The following is a 25,432-nucleotide window of genomic DNA, read 5'->3' on the forward strand; positions in this document are numbered from 1 at the left end:
TATTAAACACCAATTTCTCATAGGCTTTCAAACATCAAATTGTAGATCTACTTCTATTGACAAAATAACATTGAGAAATGTGAATTCCTTCTTGCTCCTCCTGTTCTATCATTTCTCTTTAGTCCCCTCTTCCTCCATTTGTTAACTCCTTAAAGTTCCTTTGAAAGATCACCTCCCCCATCACAATTTAGCTTCTTGCTATTATGAGCATAGTGCCTGGACCAGGAGCATCAGCAACACCCAAGAGCTTATCAGAAATGTGGAATCTTGACCTCACCCCAAGCAATATCCCCAGGTGGTTCATATTCAACTTAAAGTTTGAGAAGCACTGGATGAACTGATACTTGATTGCCTAAGTGGATGTTTCCTTATAGCAGGACTTCCCTCTTCCTTTCCCTAGGTTCTCTGCCAATTTACCCTCCAGGGTATGAAAAGACCATTACTTTCTAATCAAAGAGATTTAATAGCTAAAAGCTCACCAGAATTACTTGGTTCTTTCCTTTGCATGACAAGAAAGTAAAGCCTAGGAGTTCCCGTCGTGGCTCAGTGGTTAACGAATCCGACAAGGAACCATGAGGTGGCGGGTTCAATCCCTCACCTTGCTCAGTGGGTTAAGGATCTGGCATTGCCGTGAGCTGTGGTGTAGGTTGCAGACAAGGCTTGGATCCCGTGTTGTTGTGGCTATGGTGTAGGCTCCAATTAGACCCCTAGCCTGGGAATCTCCATATGCCGTGGGAGCGGCCCCAGAAAAGGCAAAAGCCAAAAAAAAAAAAAAAAAAAAAAGAAAGCAAAGCCTAGAGATGTTACATGACTCTTCTAAGTCAGAGCTAATGGCAGAAACTTGCTTCTGCATACTTTCTTCCTACTCTTTAGTTTAGCTGTCACCATCCCACAATTTCATATCAAAAGAAATGAGAGAGTAGGTGTAAGCGGTGTATTTGCAGTTTTGCTTTGCATTATTTTAATTTTTAACGGAAGTATTAGTAAACCTACATCCAACAAATGGCTCTTCCTCACAAGAACACTATTTACTTCAAACAAAGGATACGCTAATTATCAAAGCAAGACGTAAGGTCATGCATAGCAAAATTTATAAATTTACATCAAATTCTTGCATATTTTTCTATGGTTCCTGCTATCCCATGTGCCATCATGTATCACTATGGACAATAATTTCATGGAAAAAAAGAGATTTACATACTTAAAAAACAATAGAGAAATCAAATATGTGGGCTGATAGTTAATAGCTACCATGTGTTTCCCAGTCTGCCAAAGGCATTCATGCACCCAGTGGTTAATCCAGACTTGTTTTCTTACCTGGTGCTTGCTCAGGTGAGCCCTATCCAACCTTTCTAAGAATTATCTCTCCACAAATTTCCCTTGAAGAAAAACCCCTGCCAGGATCCCAGGGCTGCAACAACTAGAACAAGAGCTGAGGGTACAGAGAAAAGCAATCCTCACTTCTTCCTCTGGTTCTCCTGCTCCAACTTGTCCCATATCCTGAGCAAAGAGAGAGCCTCCCCAGGTAGCACCACCAGCTCCACAGAGTTGGAGGGATTCCCCTGAGTAGCTCCCCTGCATCCCCTCTCTCTCTCACCCCCGCAGAAAGGCAGGAGAAACTGCGTCAATCCCTTGAAAGAGACCGGGCCAGTGAGAACAAGTCCTGCTACTCATAAAGGGGAAATGATGGAAGAGGCAATGATTGATTGGGATGTAACGGGAAAAGGACAAACACCTCCTTGCTCCATCTTTATTCTGTTGTCATAGCAATTTTTTTTAACGTGAGTTGTATAAAACACATAAAATTTACCAATGTATCTATTTTAAAAGGTAAAGTACAGTAGTGTTAAGGATAGGCATATAAGGGAGTTCCCGCTGTGACTCATCAGGTTAAGAACCTGACTAGTATCCATGAGGATGCGGGTTTGATCCCTGGTGCCACTCAGTGGGTTAAAGGATCCAGGGTTACTGTGATCAGTGGTGTAGGTGGCAGACATGGCTCAAATTCAGCATTGATGTGGCTGTGGCATAGGCTGAAAGCTGCAGCTCTAATTCTACCTTTAGCCTTGGAACTTCCATATGATGCATATGTGGCCCTTAAAATATATATATACATATATATATATATACACATATATATAGACACATAGTTCTGTAACAGACCTCTAGAACTTTTTCATCTTACAAAACTGAAACAACATTCGCTGAAGACTCCCCCATTTCCTCTTCCTCAGAACCCTCCACCACCACTCTTTCTGTTTCTGAGTTCAACTACCTCATATAAATGGAATAATGCAGCATTTGTCTTTTTAATGAATGTCTTATTTATCTTAGCATGATGTCCTCAAGAATCATCTGTATTGTCAAATTCTGCAGAACTCCCCTGTTTTAAAGGCTAAATAGTATTCATTTGATGTAGGTATCACATTTACCACATTTTCTTTGTGCATTTATCTGTCAATGAGCATTTAGGTTGTCTCCATGGCTTGGCTATTACGTATAGCGCTGTAGTGAACATGGGAGAGCTTAAATTTGAGTACCTGCTTTTAACTTCTTCTGAATACTGGATCATATAATTGTTTTTAATTTTTTTGAGGAACCTCCGCGCTTTTTCCACAGTGGCTACACCAATTTACATTTCCACCTACAGTGCACAAGGGTTTCAATTCTCTACATCCTCAGCAGCACTTTTTTTTTTTTTTTTTTTTGCCACATCTGCGCTATGTGGACATTGTTTCACCAGAGGTCAAACCTGCACCAGCAGTGACATAGTCAGATCCTTAACATGCACCACCAGGGAACTTCTCACCAACACTTTTAACTTTACATTTTTTTTTTGACAATGATCATCTTAACTTGTATGAACTGATATCTTGATGTGGTTTTGATTTGCATCTTCCTAATGATTAGTGATCCTAACGGTTAGTGATATTGAGTATCTTTTCATAAGCTTCTTTTTTGGCCGCACCTTCAGCACATGGAGGTTTCTGGGCCAGGGGTTGAATCTGAGCCAGAGCTGCCAGCCTACACCACAGCCACAGCAACATAAGATCTGAGCTACACCTGTGACCTACATCGCATCTTGCCGCTAGGCCAGATCCTTCACCCGCTCAGTGAGGCCAGGGATCTACCTGTATCCTCATGGATACCAGTTGGGTTCTTAACCCGCTGAGCCACAAGGGGAACTACATCTATTGTCTATTTTTTAATGGAGATGTTTTTTGTTGTTGTGTTCTTCACGTACAGGAGTCTTTAATATAATTTGGGTGTTAACTCCTTATCAAATACACGGTTTGCAATTTTTTTTTCTCACATTCTATAGGTCGCCTTTCTACTGTTTTATCCTTTACTGCACCCTGCAGTTTGTCGTAGCACTTTAAAGCCAAGCTACTGCGCAAATCAGACTGCTGAGCCGCCATGCCTTCTGGGGGTTGTAGTCCTGAGGTCTCAGGAGGGCGGAGGATTTTTTTACCGGTGTACCTTGTTTGCAATCAGATTTCTATCGGGCAGGGCTGGAATGAACCACTGCCTGGCCCTCATTAGCAGAGAGAGAATTAATACAATTCCCCTTTTCTGTCCTTGCACAATTCTTCAACCGCTTGTCTCTGAGAAGACAAGCTTCCCTCCTCGGCCTCCCACGCAGACCAGGCTCCCTAGCCCCCTTGGGTTCCCCGGCTCAGGCGTCTGTGGGCGGGGCTTTCCATTGGGGCGGGGATTTCCTGGGGGGCGGGGCCAGGCCGGGGGTCCAGGCTTCTCCGCCAGCCTGCGGCTCTGAGGCCTGCAGCCGTCCAGCGACCTCTTCTCTTGCAGCGGGAGGCACAGGAGGACCCGTCCATGGACCGAGCGGCCGTGGCGAGGGTGGGCGCGGTAGCGAGCGCCAGCGTGTGCGCCCTGGTGGCAGGGGTGGTGCTGGCCCAGTACATATTCACCTTGAGGAGGAAGACGGGCCGGAAGACCAAGATCATCGAGATGGTGAGTATCGAGGCTCCTCGCCGGAGCGCTTGGGGGGCCGCGGTGGTCTGTTCCGGCCTCGCCTTCCCGCGGCGGCCGCTGCTGGAATTTGAGGGGCCTTCAGGGGACCCTTTCGCCCCGCGTGCGGCGACCCTGCGGTGACCTGGTCTGGACCCTCAGCGGCGGCACGAGGCTTCCCGTGGGCTTTGTTTCGTCTCCATTTGAAACAAAAAGGCAGCTAATGTGTGAAACGGGCTACCTCCCGAGGCGCCCCTCGTGTTTTTCTAGAAATAAGCGGAACTTTCTGGGCAGGTTTCTCCCTCCTTCCTCCGTCCTGCGCAGACCGTTGCTGCAGCCCAGTTACGACTGAGTTGTTTTTGCACCGTGGCGAGGATGAGTTCCATTATGAAAGGATGTAACTCCTCAGTGGGTGATTAGAGGAATGCTGGTTGGAGTTCAGAATAGTTTTCTATTTGAATGTTATTCCTTCGTGTCCCAAACTGCCGGAAAGTATTTGTGTTCATTTTTTTACCACCACCCCCAAACCTTTTACATAACGTTTTTGAAATTTATTTCTAGTATTAGAGTGTTTGGGAGTTCCCTTGTGGTTCAGCGATTTAAGGGCCTGACATTGTCAGTGCAGCGGACCGGTGGCTGCTAAGGCTGGGGTTCCCTGGCCGGGGAACTTACACATGCCTAAAAAAAAAGTGTTTGAAGAACCCCGTTTGAGGTACTGTATTATAATGCTCCAACAGTGGGGATGTTTTTATTTCTGCAGGGTTTTTTGTTTGTCTTTTTCGGGCTGCACCGGAGGCATGTGGAAATTGTCAGGCTGGGGGTCAAATCGGAGGAACTGTGGCAGTGGGCCTACTTACTCCTCAACCATAGCAACCGCACCTGCCACCTTAGCCCTCTGAGCAGTGGTGTCAGGGTCCTAACCCACATCCTCACAGATACTCGTCGGGTTCTTAACCCACTGAGCCACAACAGGAACTCCCATTTTTGTGTTTTAATTAGGTCCCATCAAGACAATTTCCTCAGTGAGTTGCATTCTGATATATTTACTGGAGTGAATAGTCCCATGTTTACGCCTGATAATGTAGTGCATGCGGGGACTTCTGGGGTTAACAATTTTTGACAGATTTAAATAATATCACTTCAGGTTTGTATACTTAAAATACTTAGCTTCAGTCATATGTCCTCATTGATCAAAGAAACTATTTGTTGTTTGCTATTGGCCTTAGGTTGAAAACAGGAATATTTTCCCATAAATAAAAGTAAAAAAAAGTTAACTCTTGCATGTCTCATATGCCAATAATATTCCTAAGTTTTGTTTATTGCTGGAATTAAATTAGTCTTGAGTTAGTATTACACAGTCTTTGCTCCATCTTTATGCTCATAGCGGCAAACATCAAAAATTTCATTTTGGCGTTCCCATCATGGCTCAGCAGTTAACAAACCCGACAAGGATCCATGAGGTTGCAGGTTTGATCCTGGCTGCCTCGTGGGTTAAGGATCTGGTGTTGCTGTGAGCTGTGGTGTAGGTCGCAGACATGGCTTGGATCCCTTGCAGCTACAGCTCTGATTACACCCCTAGCCTGGAAACCTCCATATGCCGTGGGTGTGGCCCTAAAATAGCAAAAAAAAAAAAAAAAAAAATTTCATTTTGTTTATTTTGCTCCAAAATTTCATTTTGTTTTATGTTGCCATCCTGCATAGAAAACTTGAGTGGCTTCCTTTTGCTCCAGACCAAAAAATGTGTAATACGTATGTGGGAAAAGAAACCTAACTGCTATACCTTCCTGTATGTACTTAGACTGTGAATTGGTCTATCATGGCTCCTCTAAACCAAGTAGAGATAAAAATAAGTTCCTTTACACAATCCACAGTGAAGCCATCGTAAGAACATTTTGCCATCTTTGTGAAAAATAATGAAGGCCCATTATTTGTCATTCAGAAGTCAATCTTTATATATACATAATATGTTACATTAATTCAGGCATGGAAGCAAATAGTATTGTGGTTACAGCATGATATTTAGATGTGTATTTGGAAGAAATCGACAGGGAATGTGGACAGAGAGGCCAAATTGTAAATGAATCTTGTAAAGCCATTTTAAGAATTTGCCCATTATTTTGTAGGCAATGGGGGGCCATGAAAGATTTTTAAACAGGATAGTTGTGTGTTTAAAACTGTATTTTATAAAGATCACTTAGACAAGATAGGGTGAAAGAGAAGAGTCTGGAAAGAAGGAAATAATTTAAGAGGATATTGGTGGTTTTCCTTGTGAAAGATGTTTAGGGCCTAGAATAGGAAATGAGATGGCAGAGGATACCTGTTTCAGAGATAAAATCAACAGGAGTTAGTGGTAGTACAGATACTAGGCTCATAGGACCCTAGCTTTGAATCTAGACTTTCTCATTTATCAAGCTCCATGATCTTTAAATCATATAGCTAAGTAGGATGGCAAGTTATTTAACCTCTCCGAGTCTGTTTTTTCATCTAATAGTTGAAAGATAATAATAATAGTGCCTGCTTCATGGGGTAGTTGTAAAGATTACATGAAATAAGACAGTGGACATAATTGCTGTCATTTGAGAGTTTACCATTATTTATGATGATTAAGTGAAAAGATTAATCACAGGGTGAGGTACAAGGTAAACAGTGATACAGGCTACATAATTAGCCAAGATAGAAATGAGGAAAGGGAGAGGAGGCAGGGACAATGTGGAACAGTAAGTTCACTTTGTCCTGTTAAATTTGAGGTGATTGGGGAATAGCCATTAGAAATGTCCATAAATTAGTTAAAATAAATAAAGTGCTTAGAAAAGCATTTGGTTATTTTTGGCCCATATACTGGTGCATAGTAACGTAGTATATACATTACCTGTTATAATTAGCCACAGCAACTTCTCAAACTGCTGGTTTTGAGAAGAAAAACTGAGACTAGAAACAGTATTTTCTCACATGTCTAGCCTCTTGGCAGTAATAATGGAAATGGTTATAATTTCTCATCCATAACTTTGCAGCAAGATGAAAAAAAAGAAAACTTGAGAATGCTGACATATAATGAGTGTTCAGTAAGAAAAATAGAGATCTTAGAGTGTGGTACCAGGACACCTTTCTATAAGAAGGGGCAGAGTCAGCAGTGTGAGTTGGCACAGATCACAAATTAGACTGAATCCCTGTGGGCTGGACAGCCACTAGAAAAACTGAAGTGAAGAAAACCAGAAAGTGGTTGTTGAGTACAAAAATGCTTGTGCCTTCAGTGTATGTTTTGTTTTGTTTTTGAATGGTTGGCACATGACCATGTTGGTAGGCAGAATGCAATGAAAAAACAAGTACTTAAAGAAGAAAGAAGAGTTCCTGTGTGGCTCAGTGGAGAAGAATCTGATTACTACCATGAGGTTCAATCCCTGGCTTTGCTCAGTGGGTTAAGGATCAGGCATTGCTGTGAGCTGTGGTGTAGGTCGCAGATGAGGCTCCAATACCAATTGCTGTGGCTGTGGCATAGGCTGGCAGCTGCAGCTCTGATTCACCATTGTCTGGAAACTCTTCCATATGCCGAGATTGTGGCCCTTAAAAAAAAGAAAGAAAGAAAGAAGAGAGGAGGAGAGGAAATAATCCATCAATTTAAGTTCCCGGGGAGATAGGAAGGCAGGGGATGGAGAATACAGGTGGACAGATGCCTTTTTTAAAGGAATAAGGCCCATCCCTCTCTTAGAGTGTACATACAGTATTCCCTTGCTATCCCTGGGAAATTGGTTCCAAGGCTCCTTGTAAACCAGACTTCAAGGATGCTCAAGTCCCTCTGATAAAATGGTGTAGTATATACTTATAACCTATGCACAACCTCCCATATACTTTAAATCATCTCTAGATTACTTCTGATACCAAATACATGGTAAATGCTATGTAAGTAGTTGTAAATACAATGTAAGTACTATGTAAATTGTTGCCAGTAAGCAGCAAATTCAAGTTTTGCTTTTTGGAACTTTATGGAATTTTTTTTTCCCCCACATATTTTCAACTCTTGGTTGGTTGAATTGTGGACATGGAACCCACAGACATGGATGGTCAACTGTACTAATTGATTTATAGGTGCTTATTCCTGCATATTTTAATTTACATTATATCTTATTATTTTCAGCCTTCCACTAACTGCCTCTGCTTACTTCATTCTTCTGTCCAGTTAACTTAATTTCTCCTACCAAATGGTACCTCTTTCCAATTTTTGCATATCAACCGTTTGCATCTTTTCCCTACAAGGACGTATTCTAGTTTTACTTTTTACCAACAGATTATTTTTCTCCAATAGAAAATTTAAAAAAAGATGAGGTGGTTTAATCTTCATTTTTTCTCATATCGTTTATTGAATTCTCCCAAAGTAATTGGAAGAAGAGTATCAAAAAGTACAAACTTAACAGTTATAAAGAAGTACTAGGGTTGGAGTTCCCTTCATGGCTCAGTGGTTAAGGAATCCGACTAGGAACCATGAGGTTGCGGGTTCGATCCCTGGCCTTGCTCAGTGGGCTAAGGATCTGGCGTTGCTGTGAGCTGTGGTGTAGGTTGCAGACATGGCTTGGATCCCCCAGTTGTAGGCCAGTGGCTACAGCTCTAATTGGACCCCTAGCCTGGGAACCTCCATATGCCACAGGAGTGGCCCAAGAAATGGCAAAAAGACAAAAAAAAAAGAAAGATTTACAACATGATGACTGTAGCTGACACTGCTGTAGGATATATAGGAAGATTGTTAGATTAAATTCTCAAGTTCTCATCACAAAAGGAAACATTTTTCTTTCTTTGCTTTCTTATTGTATCTGTGTGAGATGATGAATGCTAAGATTATTGCGGTAATCATTTCCTAATATCTGTATGTCCAACCATTATGCTGTATACCTTAAATGAATACAGTGACATGACAGTTACATCTCTATAAAACTGGGGCGGTGGTGGGGAGAGTTCTCCCAAATAGAAGTCCTAGCTATGAACTGGAGATTGGCACTCACATCTGCCTCTACACAAATTAAATCATGAGCCACTGCAGCTGCCCACCCTCAACACCCCCTGAAAGAGCTCAGGGTGGAGATCAGGAGTGAGGCACTCTGTGCTCTGGGAAAACTAGCAGGACAAGTCTTCAGATAGTTAGATATATTCAGGAGAAGATTTTATGAGCCCAGTTCTTGCATCTTCTTATCTAGAAAAGCTACACCTTCTTGGTGACATCTGCTTCTCATGACTAGCAATAACCTTCACGAGACTAGCAGCAAACTTCTGTAAAATGCATGTTTGGTTGCATGCACCTCCCCCTCAATTTCATATGTACTGACTTCCCCCCTTAGCTCACTGGAGCTGTATCTCAGAGCTACCTGAAATGCTGCCTCCTGGGTTACAGTCATCTTTTTGCCCTAAATAAAACTTAACTCTCAGTTTTTAAGTTGTGCATATTTTTTAAGTTGGCATAATTAAATGAAATGTATAGTCTTAATACTACTCCCTAAAGAGCAACAAGGAGGGTGAAAATTATTTGGATATCAGGAATAGGGGAAATGAAACTGTCACGTGAAGCTCCCAATGAGTTAAAATTGTCATTTCTAATTTAACACATCTCAAGTATTTATGGCTTCCTTGTGAACATCAGCAATTATTCCTTAAATAGCTGGTGCTGTTTCTGAAACTCTAGTGTGTTTCCTTCCTGGAGATAAACTTCTAACAAGACTTCTTCCTTCTATCCTAAGATAATATCACATATTTTCTGGATACTATTCTAAGTGGAAAGCCCACTACTGAGTCTATATTTAGATATATTCAGAAAAGGGAGAGGGGAAAACTAGGATTTAAAGGACCACTTCAGTGGATCAACATACCACATGGACTTTTAAAATATCTCTGTAACTCAACTTTTATCTGATTTACATCAATACAGAAATGTATGACCTTTCATCACCTGTTTTGAATTCTTGATTTGTTCTGTGAAGCATATTCCCTGATCTGTGGCATTTCCTGATATCTCATAATTTAGCAATGTATATACTTTCTTGGGGTTTTTTTGTTTTGTCTTTTCTAGGGCCACACCTGAAGCATATGGAGGTTCCCAGGCTAGGGGTCTACTCGGAGCTGTAGCTGCCGGCCTACACCACAGCCACAGCCATGCCAGATCTGAGCTATGTATGCGACTTACACCACAGCTCACGGCAACACCGTATCCTTAACCCACTGAGCAAGATCAGGGATCGAACCCACCACCTCATGGTTCCTAGTTGGATTCGTTAACCACTGTGCCACGATGGGACCTCCTATATACTTTATTGTATTGTTTACTGTTATGTATGTTCTTGAAGGGTCTGTCGGTCTGGATTGGTGCATAGTTCTTTGTCATTTTCTTTTATTCATTGTACTTGACTAGGCGAAACAGAGACTCCAAATCAGTGGCTTTACTAAATAGTACAGATTTTATTTTTTTAGTGTAATAGGAAGTCCAAAAAATAGGCTGTAGCTGGTATTAACATGGAACATGAAGAGGTCTTTGAAATTTCCTTGGCTTTTTTCATGGTCACAAGGTGGCCATTGTAGTTCTGGCCAACATGTCCATCTTCCAGACAACAGAAAGAAGGAAGCAGGGAGCAGAATACTTATTCAATAAGCAGAACTTTCTCCTTTACATGTCATTGGTCATATGGTCACCATAATTATAAACGAAGCTGAGAGGGAAAAAAACTTTTTTGGTTGAACAACTGGTCATCCTCTAACAAAATTGAGATTCTTTTAGAAAGAAAGAAGAGGGAGATACCACGCTCTACTGTATTACCTGCTCTTTAGTGCTTGCTCCTTTACATTTATCATTTACCATTCAGTAAATATTGATTCAGTATTTGACCAAATGAACTCATGTGCATAATATAATATTACTGGTGGTCAGTTGGCTGGTAGGAAAATAGCATTCCAGCTGTTCCAAGTACTTGGTAATACAGCAGTAGATAATATAAACTCAGAATAGATTTGGTCTTCTGTCCACTCTAAGAGTAAAGATTTATTCATTCACACCTGAAATATCTAGATCTTAAATATTTCCTGAGACATGGCCCTGCCTTCATACTATGAGATTTAGAAGCTAATCTCCCAAATCATGTATCAAAAACTAGCTTAAAAACTAAAGTCCTAACAGTACTTCTAAAATGAATGAATATAGGAGTTCCCGTCGTGGCGCAGTGGTTAACGAATCTGACTAGGAACCATGAGGTTGCTGGTTCGGTCCCTGCCCCTGCTCAGTGGGTTAACTGAGTTAATCCGGCATTGCCGTGAGCTGTGGTGTAGGTTGCAGATGCGGCTCGGATCCCGCGTTGCTGTGGCTCTGGCGTAGGCCAGTGGCTACAGCTCCGATTCGACCCCTAGCCTGGGAACCTCCGCGGGAGCGGCCCAAAGAAATAGCAAAAAGATAAAAAAATAAAATGAATGAATATAAATGTGTAAGAGAGATCAGCGGAAGGCTTTGTGGAGTTCAAAGGAATAGGAGATTACGCTGGGTAATGTTTGGTGGATGTGGTGGTATCTGAGGGGTATCCAGCTGGAATAAAATACACTGTAAATTGAGGACAATACATTAAACTCTTAACATTGGCAAAGAATATAGCCAGGGCATCTTGAATCTCTAACTTTGCAAGTATGAAAATACTTGTAACCAGTCCTATTATGATTTTGTCTTTTCAAAGCACATTTTGTCATGTTTCCTGTGTTATCCTCACCCAGCAAGTTAACCACATTTTCAACTTCAGTGAAAACTTGATCTCTTATCCAGCAAGCCATTTTTATGTTAGCTAGAATAGGTCCTGAAAAAGTTTTAGCTTTTTTTGCTTATATCTTTTGTTGCAAATTCATTTATATAACAGACGAAGCCACTCTTGAACCAGATACTAATATTTTTAATTTATCCAAGAATTTTCTTTTCTGGCTAAAAGCCATCATCATATCCTTGGATTCTTTTACTTTCTTCATTTTAGCAAGCCTCCCTCCCCCAGGTGATTCTGAGACTTACGAAAGTTTAAGAACCATTGAAGTAAATAATCCAAATTCTTGCCCCCAGCAAAATTACTAATTTTACAAGTCACAAAACTTCCAGGTTAATTGTCCACAAGTAGTGAAATTCGTGGCTGCCAGAAATTACTGTGTGAAATGAGAAAGCAGAGTGATAAGGCTATAGAAAAAAAAAAAGTGCTTTCATTTACTTTGGAGGTGGTATACATTGGTTAAATAAATAATAGTACATGGTTAAATTATGGTGCATTTGTATAGTAAAATATTGTGCAGCTTGAAAAAAAGTAAATCTATAAGATGACATTTTTTAAAGCTCAAAAGATAGTAACTACAGAAAAAAGCAAGTTGTAGGGCAGTTATGGTTCCAAAAGAGATACACATGTATATGCTTGTTATTGGAAATTCTTGAAAAACTATACTGTTTATAGTTGTTGCAGGTGGTGGTCGAACTAGGGAAGATGAGACTGGAGAGGAAGGCTGCGACTTTTTCATCCTTTAATGTTTCAAACTGAAGTAACATGAACATTTATTTTATATATATATATATTTTAACACTTGTTAATTAAAAGCAGTAACATTTTTTAAGTGTGTTGAGACCACATTGTAGAGGCATCTTTATTATCAGTAGTAAACTGTTTGTAATTAATTTGCTAAAGAGCCTTTGCATTTTTCTTTTTTTTTTTTCTTTTTTCGTGGGGAGGAGCATACCCACAGCCTGTGGAAATTCTGAACCACCGCAGTGACAATGCCAGGTCCTTAATCCACTGATCCTCAAGGGAACTCCAGAGTTTTTCCTTTTTTAATAAATAAGATCTAGAATACATTTTAGTATGAATAATCTGGTAGCTGAAGTTTACTAAATTAGCATTACTAGAATCAGGAGGAGAGGAGTGTAGGGGAGGCAAATATAGTTTTCCCTCCACCTTTCTAAAATGCCCCACTGGGGATCCCATAACCAGACTAACAAGAGAAAAATGAATAGAAGTTCATTAACGTGTACACATGGGCAATACTGGGGAACGGTAAGTAACTCCTGGATGGCTTAGAATTATACCATCTACAGCTAAAGACCTAAAGAAGGGTGTGGGAAGGCCTCTTAAGGGGTGTGGAGGAAGAAAAGTATGGTAAACTTGACCAAGGGTTGATAACAGATGAAAGTGCATTCTCCATTGATATGTTTCTTGTGCTTTAATCATGCTTCTCCTCCGGGTACAAAGAGAGACAAAGAGAGAAGATTTGCTTTATAAATGTAAATTTCCCTTACAAAAGGGTAGTTTCTACTTTGTTTTCAGAGCTTCTTCTGTTTCTGCTATTTCTCTGAAATAATCAGTTCAAAATAATCCTTATGTCAGAGAGGTATATGTTGGGTTGGCAAATCTGCCTTCCTGGAGGAGCAGGAAGGCAGGAATTAAAATAATCCTGGAATAAAGAGAATGACTATGCTCTCTAGACTTCTATGAGAGCAGTAGAAAGAGGAAGACAGAAAATTGATGGATTGCAGAGGTGAAATCTATAGGATTTGAAAGGGGGCAGAATTTGTAACTCCAAAATATACCTCTTTGGCATAAGGATTTTTAGGCTGATTTAAAAAACAAAACAAAACAAAAAAAACCAGCTGACAGGAGAAAAACTAAAAAGCAAGCAGAAGTTACACTTTGATAAGAGCAACTTACATTTATAAGCAAAATCTCCATTTTTACGGGCATCTTCCTTTCTGTACCAGGAAGAGTGTGATGACTGAATCTTAGAAACTCTTTTTTAAAGGTTTTAACTTCACATAAAAACTACACCCCTGTTTACTGAGCTTTGCCTGAAAACCTGGCTTTCCCCTGCCCAACGTCTTTTGTCTTTAGCTAGAGACAGCATTTTAGGTGATGGCTTGAGCCATTTTGGGAGCTAACTCAGTTTTCCTGGGTATCTCCCATGTATACAGGAAGTATACTGTACATGTTATTAAACTTGTTTTTCTCCTGTTGATCTTTTATTCCTGGCAGGTCTCAGCCAGGGACCTAGAAGGGTAGAGGGAAAATTATTTTCCTTTCCCCACAGATTTTATGATTTTTCAAAATGTCTTGGATTATCTCTCATTTTTCATAGCAGTTTTAAATGTTTCAAGCAGTTTGAATGTTCCCTATAATTTGTTAAATCATTTCCATATATTTCTCTTATACTTGCTTTTAAAATAATTCAGGCATGGCATTATATATTGAATTAAGAAGCATACAGGAAATCTGAAATTATATTTTAATCTTTATTCTCCTTTAAGTTAGAGGTTGTATATTATATCTTCATATAATAACTTATTTGAAATTTAATGTAACGAACCTTACCCGATAGGTTTCCTCCCTTAAAGAAAAGCATCAGGGAAATTATTCCCTGTTCTGTTTTGTATCAGCAGGTGGCAGACTTCTCCCTCTGCTGTGGCCCAGGGCTACATTTTTAAATTAACTTGTCAATGCACTTGGATGTTTACTCTCTGTGGTTTAAGCCTGAAAGGGAGCATAATATGGCACCCAAAAAGGCCATTTCAGCATGTGGATTATTTGGAGCTGAAGACAATCAAGACTCAGTGGATTCAAGAACAGCTTTTTACCTCCTTAAATGCCTAAAAATTTAGAAAGGAGACCTGAAAGAGAGCTATTACCAGAGATTACATTTTCATCTTATAGACTTACCTGCATGGAAGGACAAATGTTTGTTTACCAAGTGTTTGGTAAATGTTTGTTTGTTCTTCCTCTCCTGCTTTGAATTGCCTTCCTTCCCTTGAAGTCCCAGGCTCCTACCTCTTTCTCCTTAGCTCAATATGGTATAAAAGCCTCTATTGCCTGGCTCTCTTTGGGTCTCCTATCTTTGTGCTTGCTCTCATAGGTACGATTTTTTTTTTTTCTGTTAATCTGTTTTGTTTGTTTGTTTTAGTACAGGGCATGCCTCAGGAAAGAACCTGGAAGAGTAGAGGAGAAATTATTTTTCCTCTCCTAAAAACCATTATTAACCTAGAAATTTAAACCAAGTGTGACGTTTTTCTGCCAATACAGATGTAAATGCCATTTGTCTATTTTTTTCAAAATATGTTCTTCATTTCACTTGCTAATAGATTACAAAGTTGTTTTGCAGTTGTTGGAGGGTTGCTTAATGTGTTTGGCAAGTTCCTGCTTGTAAGTAGGTGGAAGTAGTCATAGGTTTAAGACGATGTGGGTTCCTGCAAGATCCTTCCTGCCTCTGTTGTATCTTCTCTGAAGCCTAGTCACGGCACACCCCTCCCGTTTACCTTACCTCAGATGTCCCACTTGGAGTGTGGGTCCAGAGTACTATCATCAAAAAAATCATATTACAGAGTCTTCCCCTGTGAACTGTTTGTCGGTTTATCTTGATTTCTCTGTCACACCGAGGGAATGAGGGAATGAGACAGTGGATCGATTTTGATAGAGATGAGAAAAGTTTGAGAACTTAACCTTACCTTTATAGCATAGTGAAATGTTACAAAAAAGAAACCTCCAGAAGTTCCCCTAAGATAAGAGAGAACTACACCAGCATTAGAACTAGAAAATAATTAGAAACTGATTGACTTTGGGGTGAGTTTGACCCTACCCTGTTTGTTATCTTGTAACTAGGGAAAAGGAACTAAAATTTGAGAGTGTTTACTTATATCCAAATATACCCGTGTGTTTTACCTAATTTAATCCTTAAAACACAGTACAGCTGGTAATTATCATAATTTTCAGTTAATTTGCTTAGGAACTATAGCTAGTAAGTAGCAGAGCCAGCATTTGGTCTAACTCTTTGAAGCTTTTGAGTAAAGCATGCTTCTAGGTGAAAATGAGAATTACTTCTTTAGTAAGATGTTACCGTATTGTTCATCTTTAAAATTTTTATCTTTCTAAGCTAATTAAATACTTATTCTATTTGTCCTAGGTACACAACCGTTTCCTGTATATGATTTTGTCACATGTTCCTACTTTTGGCAGGAGAGGGAAATCTAATTATTGATCAATTATCATTGTTCTGTTATTCTCTGTATATTATAAGTATTGTGGTTTACCTACTTAAGATACATATATATTTCTTTCTTTTCTTTTAAATGGCCTCACGAGGCATTTGGAAGTTCCTGGACCAGGGATTGAATCTGAACTGCAGCTGAGACCTACACTGCAGCTGCAGCAACTCTGAATCCCTTAATCCACTGTGCAGGGCTGGGGATTGAATCTGTGCTGCCTGAGTGACCCAAGCTGCTACAGTTGGATTCTCAACCCACTGCACCACAGCAGGAACTCCCATATTTTCTTTCTTTAACAAGTTATATAATCTGTGATCTGAGCAGTTTTCAACCTTGTGAGGGAATGAGGTCATGTATAGATGTTTGAGAGTTTAGTAGTTGGTAAATCGTTGGTTCAAATCTCAGTACTGCCTCATTGTAAGGGTTTAGCCTGGACACATTTCATTTTTATAAACCTTGGTTTCTAGTTCTCTAGAATGAGAAGATTCACCCAAAAACTCTCTTGCCACCTTGTTTCCTTCAGTATGTTCAGTAGAGTATGTTTAGTCTTTGTATTTTTCATTTCACTTATTTTAAAGAATTACACTTTGGGAGAATTCCAGCTGTATATTATTCTAATATCTACCTGGGTGTTACTAAGATTTTAAAAAGAGGTTAGATACATTCAGTGCCAAACTATTTTTGCCAGATGCTAGTTATTCAATAAATATTAATTCTTTTTTTTCTTCCTTCTGTAAATAAAGCTGTTCTTTTCCCAACTTTCTTTTAGACATGTCATTCTCATATAGTAGGTTCATATTAAGTAGTGCATTTAAAAATTCTCTCTAAACAATATTCCATTTGGAGCTCTCAGCTTTGGAGATAAAAACTGAATGGCTAGCTTTATCATACATCTTTCTTAACTTTAAAAAGATTGGGAATAAGGGGTGTCCAGCATTATGCCAAATTTGGAGCAAGAGTTTTTAACCTGAGCACCTACACTCTAGAAAACAGAAACTAATCCCAACGTGCCTGCTGTCATAATTGTAGTTGGTTCAGCTGACCTAGGTAGCACACTTGGAGGCTTGGCACATACATTACATCATTTTCAGTTATTGAGGTTTTTTGTGGGTTTTTTTTTTTTACTTTTTTTTTGTCTTTTCTAGGGCCGCACCCAAGGCATATGGAGGTTCCCAGGCTATAGGTCTAAGCAGAGATGTAGCCGCCGGCCTGTGTCACAACAACTTGGGATCCGAGCTGAGTCTCTGACCTACACCACAGCTCATGGCAACGCCCGATCCTTAACCCACTGAGCAAGGTCAGGGCCACAACCTCATGTTCATAGTCGAGTTTGTTAACCACTGAGCCACGTCAGGAACTCCCTTCAGTTCTTGAGATTTAATTTCACTAAAATTGTATGAGAAACATGAATTATTATAAAGGATAAAGCTTACGTTTGAGTCTCCTCTAGAATACTTAAAGTACAGATCATGTTATTCATTACTGAGTTTGAAAAGTTAACTCGTGGGGTCTACACATGTGGATTTCCAATCTTTTGATTCAGCTTTAGGGACGTTTTGATGATAAAGGACTCATGAAACCTGAATTAAGATCCAGTTTTTTATAAGGATTCTTCCATTTTTAATTACCTATTTTAGACTTAATTTTCCTTTTGATTCTTTCCCTTTTTATTCTTGATATAGTATATGCTGATATAAAATTAGTAAATCTAGATAAGCAAAAAGAAGTAATCTGCAATTTTCACCACCTAAAAAAACTCCGTATTTTAGTAAATGTACTCCTTTCTCTTTGTATACATATAACTATTGTGTCATTTTTTGCAAAATGAGATCATACTGTATAACAGATTATCACTTATTAATTTATTCCTTAACAATAAACTTATTCTAATGACTGTAATATTTCTTTTCTTAAATCATATATGGATATCATTAATTATTTAGCAGCTTCTTTCTTGTTGAAGACATTTAGATTGCTTCTCATTTCCCATTATGATAAATAATGAGTCAGTGAACATTCTTGTAGCATCTGTGCATGTCTATGTTTGATTGTTTAAATGAAAATATTGGGTCAGAGCCTTCCGAATGTGTTGCCACATTACCCTCTGGAAAGATTGTACCAGTTTATATTTCCACCAACAGTATATTCAAATAGCTTGGCTCTGTGTTTTCCAGGGACTAGGTATCATTTTTTTCCTCATCTTTGCCAAATGATAATAGGTGTTTTTAAAAAAGTATTTCTTTTACTTTTGAAGTTGAACTTTTAAAATAACTAGCCATTTATTTTCTTCTTTTCTCTCTGAGTTCTTTTTGTTTTTTTTTTTTTTATTTGCAAGGGTTTTTATAAAATGATATTAACCATGAGAGTATGTTAGAAATATATTTTTACACGTTTTTTGTTTCATTCCATTTTTGAGCAGTGTAAATGTGAACCTCCTTTTCAGACCTTTAAATGGCTTCTTTAAGCCAACGTAGTAATTCTTTAGAATAGTTTTACTGACCTTAATTTGCACATGACTCTTCATTTACACATCATGACTCATTCTGTAGCCAGAATAGGAGAATATAGCATATTATTTAAATAGCTTGTATAACTTACTCCCTAATTTATCCTCCCAGCCATAGAATGAGAAAATGTAGTACAGAAAAAAATAACAGTGTTACGATTTTCCTCTATAGATGATTTTCCTTTTACCTTCATAAACGTCACTTAATATGTGCCATGTACATTTCTTCTAAAGATGTAGTAGCATTATATACACTTTCATTTTCTTTTATTTTGGAACATGTAACTTTTAAGAAATAGTCTTTGTTTTCTTCTAAGTACAAGATATCCTTTATATAGTACTTTGGTTTATTTTACTATATTGATTTTTTTTTTTTTTTTCCTTTTTTGGACGCACCCACGGCATATGGAAGTTCCTGAGCCAGGGATCGAATCTGAGCTGCGTTTGTGACCTGTGCCACAGCTGTGGCAATGCCAGATCCTTAACCCACTGTGCCAGGCAAGGAATTAACCAGCAATGCCACAGAGACAAGCTGGATCATTAACCCACTGCACTACAGTGGGAACTCTGAAAGGGTTATAGTTTGTGTTTTCTTCTGTTTATATATTTTTAAAATTCAAGTTATCAACCACTAATCCACCATATAATTTCAAATAATTCTTTGCTACAAATTATTAGTTTATGAACTTGAGTCTCTTTCATAATAATTTTCTTCATTATTTTCTTAGCTTATTATTATTATTATTAATTATTATTATTTTTTTTTGTCTTTTTGCCTTTTCTAGGGCCGCTCCCATGGCATATGGAGGTTCCCAAGCTAGGGGTCTAATCGGAGCTGTAGCTGCCGGCCTGTGCCAGAGCCACAGCAACGCGGGATCCAAGCCGCATCCACAACCTACACCACAGCTCACGGCAACACTGGATGCTTAACCCACTGAGCGAGGCCAGGGGTTGAACCCTCAACCCCATGGTTCCTAGTCGGATTCGTTAACCACTGAGCCATGACAGGAACTCATTATTTTTTAAATGAGTTCATTTGGCACAGCAAAAGGAAGGGATAGTAAGTTGTCTCTGAACATCTAAAAATATACTGGATAGAAATACACTGATAATAAAAGCTTTAATACCATAACTCTTTTTTCTTTTTTTACCATTTTTAATATAACCCATGCCAAAACAGCAATCCTAAACAATACTGTTACTTTTCAACGTACAGAATACCAACTGTGTGATATGGAAGGAGTTAAAAATTAAACCAGGAGTTCCCGTCGTGGCGCAGTGGTTAACGAATCCGACTAGGAACCATGAGGTTGAGGGTTCAGTCCCTGCCCTTGCTCAGTGGGTTAACGATCCAGTGTTGCCGTGAGCTGTGATGTAGGTTGCAGACATGGCTTGGATCCAGTGTTGCTGTGGCTCTGGTGTAGGCTGGCAGCTATAGCTCTGATTCGACCCCTAGCCTGGGAACCTCCATATGCCGCAGGTGCGGCCCAATAAATAGCAAAAAGACAAAAAAAAAAAAAAAAATTAAAACAAAAGTTTTTCTTGTTGCATTTTAGGCACAGAAATGCAGACCTAATAAAATAGAAACAATTTCAGGGGTGAGCATCTTGAAATATTAGAACATGATGCATTTAAGAGGAGAGTTAGGAAAGACTTCCTTCATTTATGGTATTGTCTTACATCTGATTTTCTTGAACTTGACCTACCTATTGCAACATAAATGTCATTTCCTCTAAAGGAGTTTATAGAATTTATTACTTTTTAAGTAAGAAAGTAAAGAGATATAGATTGTGTTCTTGAACTTCATTTGAATTTCTGAAAATTAAGTTACTCAGTCCTAGATTCTTGCATAGCGTTTTTAAGAAATGCATTGCAATTAGAACCATAGGTGTTCCTCTTTGTAGATGTGTGTGTAAATTCATAATTGCAGCAATCAACTCTGCAACAGTCATCTAATAGGTTAAATATTTAGAATGATTTTAAATGAGAAAAAGCTTCTGAGAAAATCTTTACTTGACATTCATCTACCCAAAATAGAATAATGTATTACTTTCATCTCTGTTTTTGCTCCTTAAACATTTTAAACCATATTCATGATAAACATATCACCTTGAGCTTTATTTTGAACTATCACAGTGTTGAAGTTGTCTTTTTCAGAGTTTTGAGGGAAGTCAAATGCCTAGGCAGATGTTTTGCATATAAATAGAAAGAACTACATGAAAAAAGTCTTTCTATTTACACCATGTAGTAATTAGCAAGAATAAGTTTTGCAAGAGTCCTTATGAAGAGTATTACAACTCACCTCCTACTGAATTGTCTTCCTTATGGCTCTATTGTTTGGTCTGGAATAACTTCCTAGTCAAGTTCAGATTGAAGTTTAAAAATTCATTCCATAGAGGAATGATAATTAGATTCTGGTAAACTGTGAGTTAATAGTTAAGTCATAGATTGTATTATTGAGAAATAACTACTTACCACAGGTTTTATGTGGGATTATGAAATGATTTCTTTCATATACCTATTAATTAATGTAATACCTTTATTCCCTTTACTCTCTGCCCAAAGATTAAAGGCAAAACCAATCGATTAATAAGTTATTAAGATTTAAATTGATAGATTTTTGGTGGGCTTTTTCATTTTTTTCATTATTTCAAAATTTCGAGAAACTTTTTTGATGGTAAAATTCATCTTTAGCCTTTCAAGTTAATTGAATAATTGACAGTGTCTGAATGTTTTAACAAGTTACTCAGAAATACAGATGGATATCCTTTTCTCCTTTGATAAAGACAGCCAGTTTCAGAGTTGTAAGGGGAGAAAAATCTGCCATATATTTGAGCCCTGTACAGTAAGTTCTTTGCTCTTTGTCCTATCGATTTCAGGTTTAGAGTTTGTTTTAGGAACGGTATGAGTAATTTCTGTTTCTATGACAGAATAAAGAAACTCTGAGGCAACAAGGTCCAGTCATTGTGTCCTGAGATTGAAAGTCCACTGTGCTGCTGAAGAGTCTGCCTTTAGGATTTCTCTTATTCCTGGGATCTTTTATATCTCCATTCAAAAAAAAAAAGATCCTAGAGCTATTTGAAACAAAACTCATTTTCTTTCATTCCGTACTTTGCATGCGCTTTGCTTGTGTCCTTATTCCCTTTCTGTGGCACGGTTTCAAAACATTGTTCTCATTCACACACATCTTTAGCCCTCTCATGTTAAGTGTTACGTTTATATTATTGCCTAGAAACAATGCCGGTGCCGATATAATAAGAAAAAAAGTCTTCCAGCTCATATATGTAAGTCACATAAGTAACACATGATTTCTCTCAGATCTTGGATTCCTTGTCTATAATGAAGGGGGAAGTATTAAGATTTACAGATTAAATTACACAGACATACTTCATTATAAAATGCACTGTGCACTGCATTTTGTACAAATTGAAGCTTTGTGGCAACTCTTTGTTGAGCAAGTCTATGAGCACCATTTTCCAACAGCATTTGCTCACTTCATGTCTCTGTGTCACATTTTGGTAATTCTCACAATATTTCAAGCTTTTTCATCATTACTGTATTTTTAATTCTGTGAATTTTATTACAGTTATATTTGTACAACCTAACTTTGGAACATTTCTATCCCAAACCCTCAGTCTATCTCCACCCCTCCAATGTGTCCCCTTTGGTAACCATAAATTTTTCAAAGTCTGTGAGTTTGTTTCTCTTCTGCAAATAAATTCATTTGTATCCTTTTCTTCAGTTCCATATGTAAGTGATAGCACATGATGTTTGTCCCTCACGGTCTAACTTCTCATAGTATGATCATTTCTAGATCCATCCATGTTGCTGCAGATTCTTCCATTCTTTCATTTTTATTTATGACTGAGTAATATTCCAGGGTATATATGTACCACCTCTTTTTATCTATTCTACTTTTGGTGGACGTTTAGATTGCTTCCATGTCTTGGCTCTTGCATATAGTGCTGCAATGAACATTGGGGTACATGTATCTTTTTAAGTCATGTTTTTTTCCAGATAGATGCCCAGGAGTGGGATTGCTGGATCATATGGTAATTCTAGTTTTAGTTTTTTGAGGAGTCTCCATACTGTTTTCTATAGTGGTTGCACCAATATACATTCCCACCAACAATGTAAAAGGGTTCCCTTTTCTCCACACCCTCTCCAGCATTCATTGTTTATAGACTTTTTGATGAAGATGGAGTATGTGAAGTGCTTAAAAGTATCTGGCACACAGTAAACATACAATGCATTTTAGCTATTTATAATAATCATTTTTGAGAGCTATAGAATTTTTATGTGTATACCACAATTTATTCACTTTTCCTGTATTAATAAACGTTTAGATATTGGGCATTTAAGTTGTTTACAGTTCCCCAGTATTATAAAACAACTCTGGGAGTTCCCGTCGTGGCGCGGTGGTTAACGAATCTGACTAGGAACCATGAGGTTGCGGGTTCGGTCCCTGCCCTTGCTCAGTGGGTTAACGATCCGGCATTGCCGTGAGCTGTGGTGTAGGTTACAGACGCGGCTCGGATCCCGAGTTGCTGTCGCTCTGGCGTAGGCCGGGGGCTATGGCTCCGATTCGACCCCTACCCTGGGAACCTCCATATGCCGCAGGGGCGGCCCAAGAAATAGCAAAAAAAAATAAAAAAATAAAATAAAATAAAAAAAATAAAACAATTCTGTGGGGTTGCTCTTTTGGCTCAGCAGGTTAAGAACCTAACATGGTGTCCATGAGGATGCGGGTTTGATCCCTAGCCTTGCTAAGTGTGTTAAGTACCTGGTGCTGCTGCAAGCTGTGGCATAGGTCAGATGTGGCTTGCATCCTGCCTTTCTGTGGCTGTGGTGAGGCCGGCAACTGCAGCTCTGATTGACCCCATAGCCTGGGAACTTCCATATGCCACAGGTGAGGCTGTGAATACAAACAACTCTGCAGCATACATCCCTGCAACTAAATCTTTGTGTACTGCCTTATTTTCTTAGGGTGAAGTCCTTGGGACATAAGAGTGGTGTGTCAAAGGGAATGTATATTTCTAAAAAGCTCTTAATAGTATTTCCAAATACCCCTCCAGAAAGGTTATAGAACTCTCTAGCATTATTTGTTGTTTTTGTTGAACACGATTCATCTAAAGTCATCTTTCAAAGAGATATCCTTAAAATTCTTATCATTGCTAAGCATATTGATATACTACAGGACAGTTAAGTCGTCATATTCATACTTGATAGAGAAGTGTTTTCAAAATGGGTCACCTAGTTGTCCTTGAGCCTCCATTACTAGAATGTAAAAGATCTTCCTCTAAGAGGAATGTTGGTTGTGAATCTTCTCATCTTATTAAAATAAAATAGCAATGCCAAATTTTTAGCATTTGATAGATACCAAGTTTGGATAATGTATTAGTGGCCTTTTTTAAAAAGTTTAAAAAAATTTTTGTGTTGTTTTTAATAGAGAATGCTACTTCACAAAGTTTGATTTCTGAAATTTTGTGTGGGTTCAGTTTCTCTTAAGCCTAGAAGAGAGAAGAGTGTTATAAATAATATTTATTTACATAAATGTAGCATGACCATGTTCCTGATGATAAAGCTTCCTGGAGCCTGTAGCATAACTTATCAGGCCCTGGCACATGGTATTAGCATATTTAATCCTACTATTTAGGTTAAAAACGAGACTGATTTCTCTTTAAAGGTTAAAAATATTTTTCTTCACGACAGTTTGACTGCTTTTATTTGCAGCAGAAAGAGAAATTTTTTCAACTTTTTAACCATAAGAATTTCATTGTGTTCAGATTTTTTTTTTAGCAGATCTATGCATGGTCTTGTTGAAATTTACAGTTTAGGAAAATATTACAAAAAAAAAAAAAAAACACATAAAAAATCACTCTGAATCCCACTGCCTTGCAGTAAAGACTGTTAACCTCCTACTGACCACACTTTTATGCTTCGTATCATTTTTCATGTCTTAAATGGGCTAACCTTTGAAAAATGGTAAAATATACATAACAAAATTTTCCATTTTCTATTTTAAGTGTATAGTTTGGTGTCATTAAGAAAATTGACATTATTGTGACACTGCCACCACCATCCAGCTCCAGAACTCTTATTATCTTCCAAACTGAAACTCTGTACCTGTTAAGCAATAGCTCTTCGCTCCCACCCCCACCCCACCCCTCCCCGCTGCAACTGGCAGCCACCACCTAATCTTTTTCACTTTGTATTGAAATATAACATTCATAGAGAAAAGTATGCATATTACAAATACGCTGACAACCAAGAAACATGATGAGGAAGGGAGTGTTTCCAAGTGTTAATATCGAGGTTCCTTTTTTTCTTCCCAGAGCAAGTTGGCAGTGCTCTAACAGTACAGATTTACCTTAACTGCCACATTATTTCTATTTGATCATGTTCTATTGACAGACTGGTAACTAGCTCAGAGCCAGCAAGCCTGTAACTCAGAGCATAATAAAGCACTGTGTAGTAATTCGTCACAAGACTGATTTTGCATAGAGCATAGCCAAGGCTTTGGAACCGCCCTCAGCTGCACCTTGTACTATATTAGCACGCCTCAGACAGGAAGAATTTTCTTTTGCTGCGGTAGCTCCTCCGGTTACCTTCAGGGTAAGCATATGCAGTTCATGTAAACAGTGAGTCTGTTGTTTAACTTTACCTAATTCTTTTTTGGTTCAGTGTCATGTCGAAATTTTATGCATTTAAAAATGTAAATTAAATAAAAATAGATGATCCTGTGTAACACAAAACTTCTTTGTAGTTCGCAAAGATAGGAGTATGTTAAAGTTTGCAGTGCCTTGGGTCTCAGAAATTACAGTTTGTAGGATCTAATTTTAAGAGTTTCTTGTTTCACTTGTTGATGTTAAGAAAAAGCAAAGTACCCTCAGAAATCTCTTTTTGGGGGGAAAAAAGATACAATTTTGTTGTTCATTTGGTTGTTTTGT

The 25,432-nt window shown here is 38.6% G+C and overlaps 1 protein-coding gene across 6 annotated transcripts in view; it reads left to right on the forward strand.

Moving 5' to 3' along the window:
* NT5C3A (5'-nucleotidase, cytosolic IIIA) overlaps window positions 3,502-25,432 on the forward strand; it is a 42,154-nt gene continuing 20,223 nt past the window's right edge. The window contains exon 1 of one of the 6 annotated variants that reach the window (XM_003360167.2): window positions 3,502-3,972. In XM_003360167.2, coding sequence (XP_003360215.1) covers window positions 3,835-3,972 — 138 coding nt within the window. In that variant the 5' untranslated portion in view covers window positions 3,502-3,834. Of the gene's footprint in view, window positions 3,973-24,769; window positions 25,124-25,432 lie in introns of those variants that run through there. The other 5 variants (XM_003360166.3, XM_013985729.2, XM_021079154.1 and 2 more) reach the window with 5 other exon arrangements.

This window comes from Sus scrofa, chromosome 18 (assembly GCF_000003025.6).
Source record: "Sus scrofa isolate TJ Tabasco breed Duroc chromosome 18, Sscrofa11.1, whole genome shotgun sequence".
Taxonomy (NCBI): Eukaryota; Metazoa; Chordata; class Mammalia; order Artiodactyla; family Suidae; genus Sus; species Sus scrofa.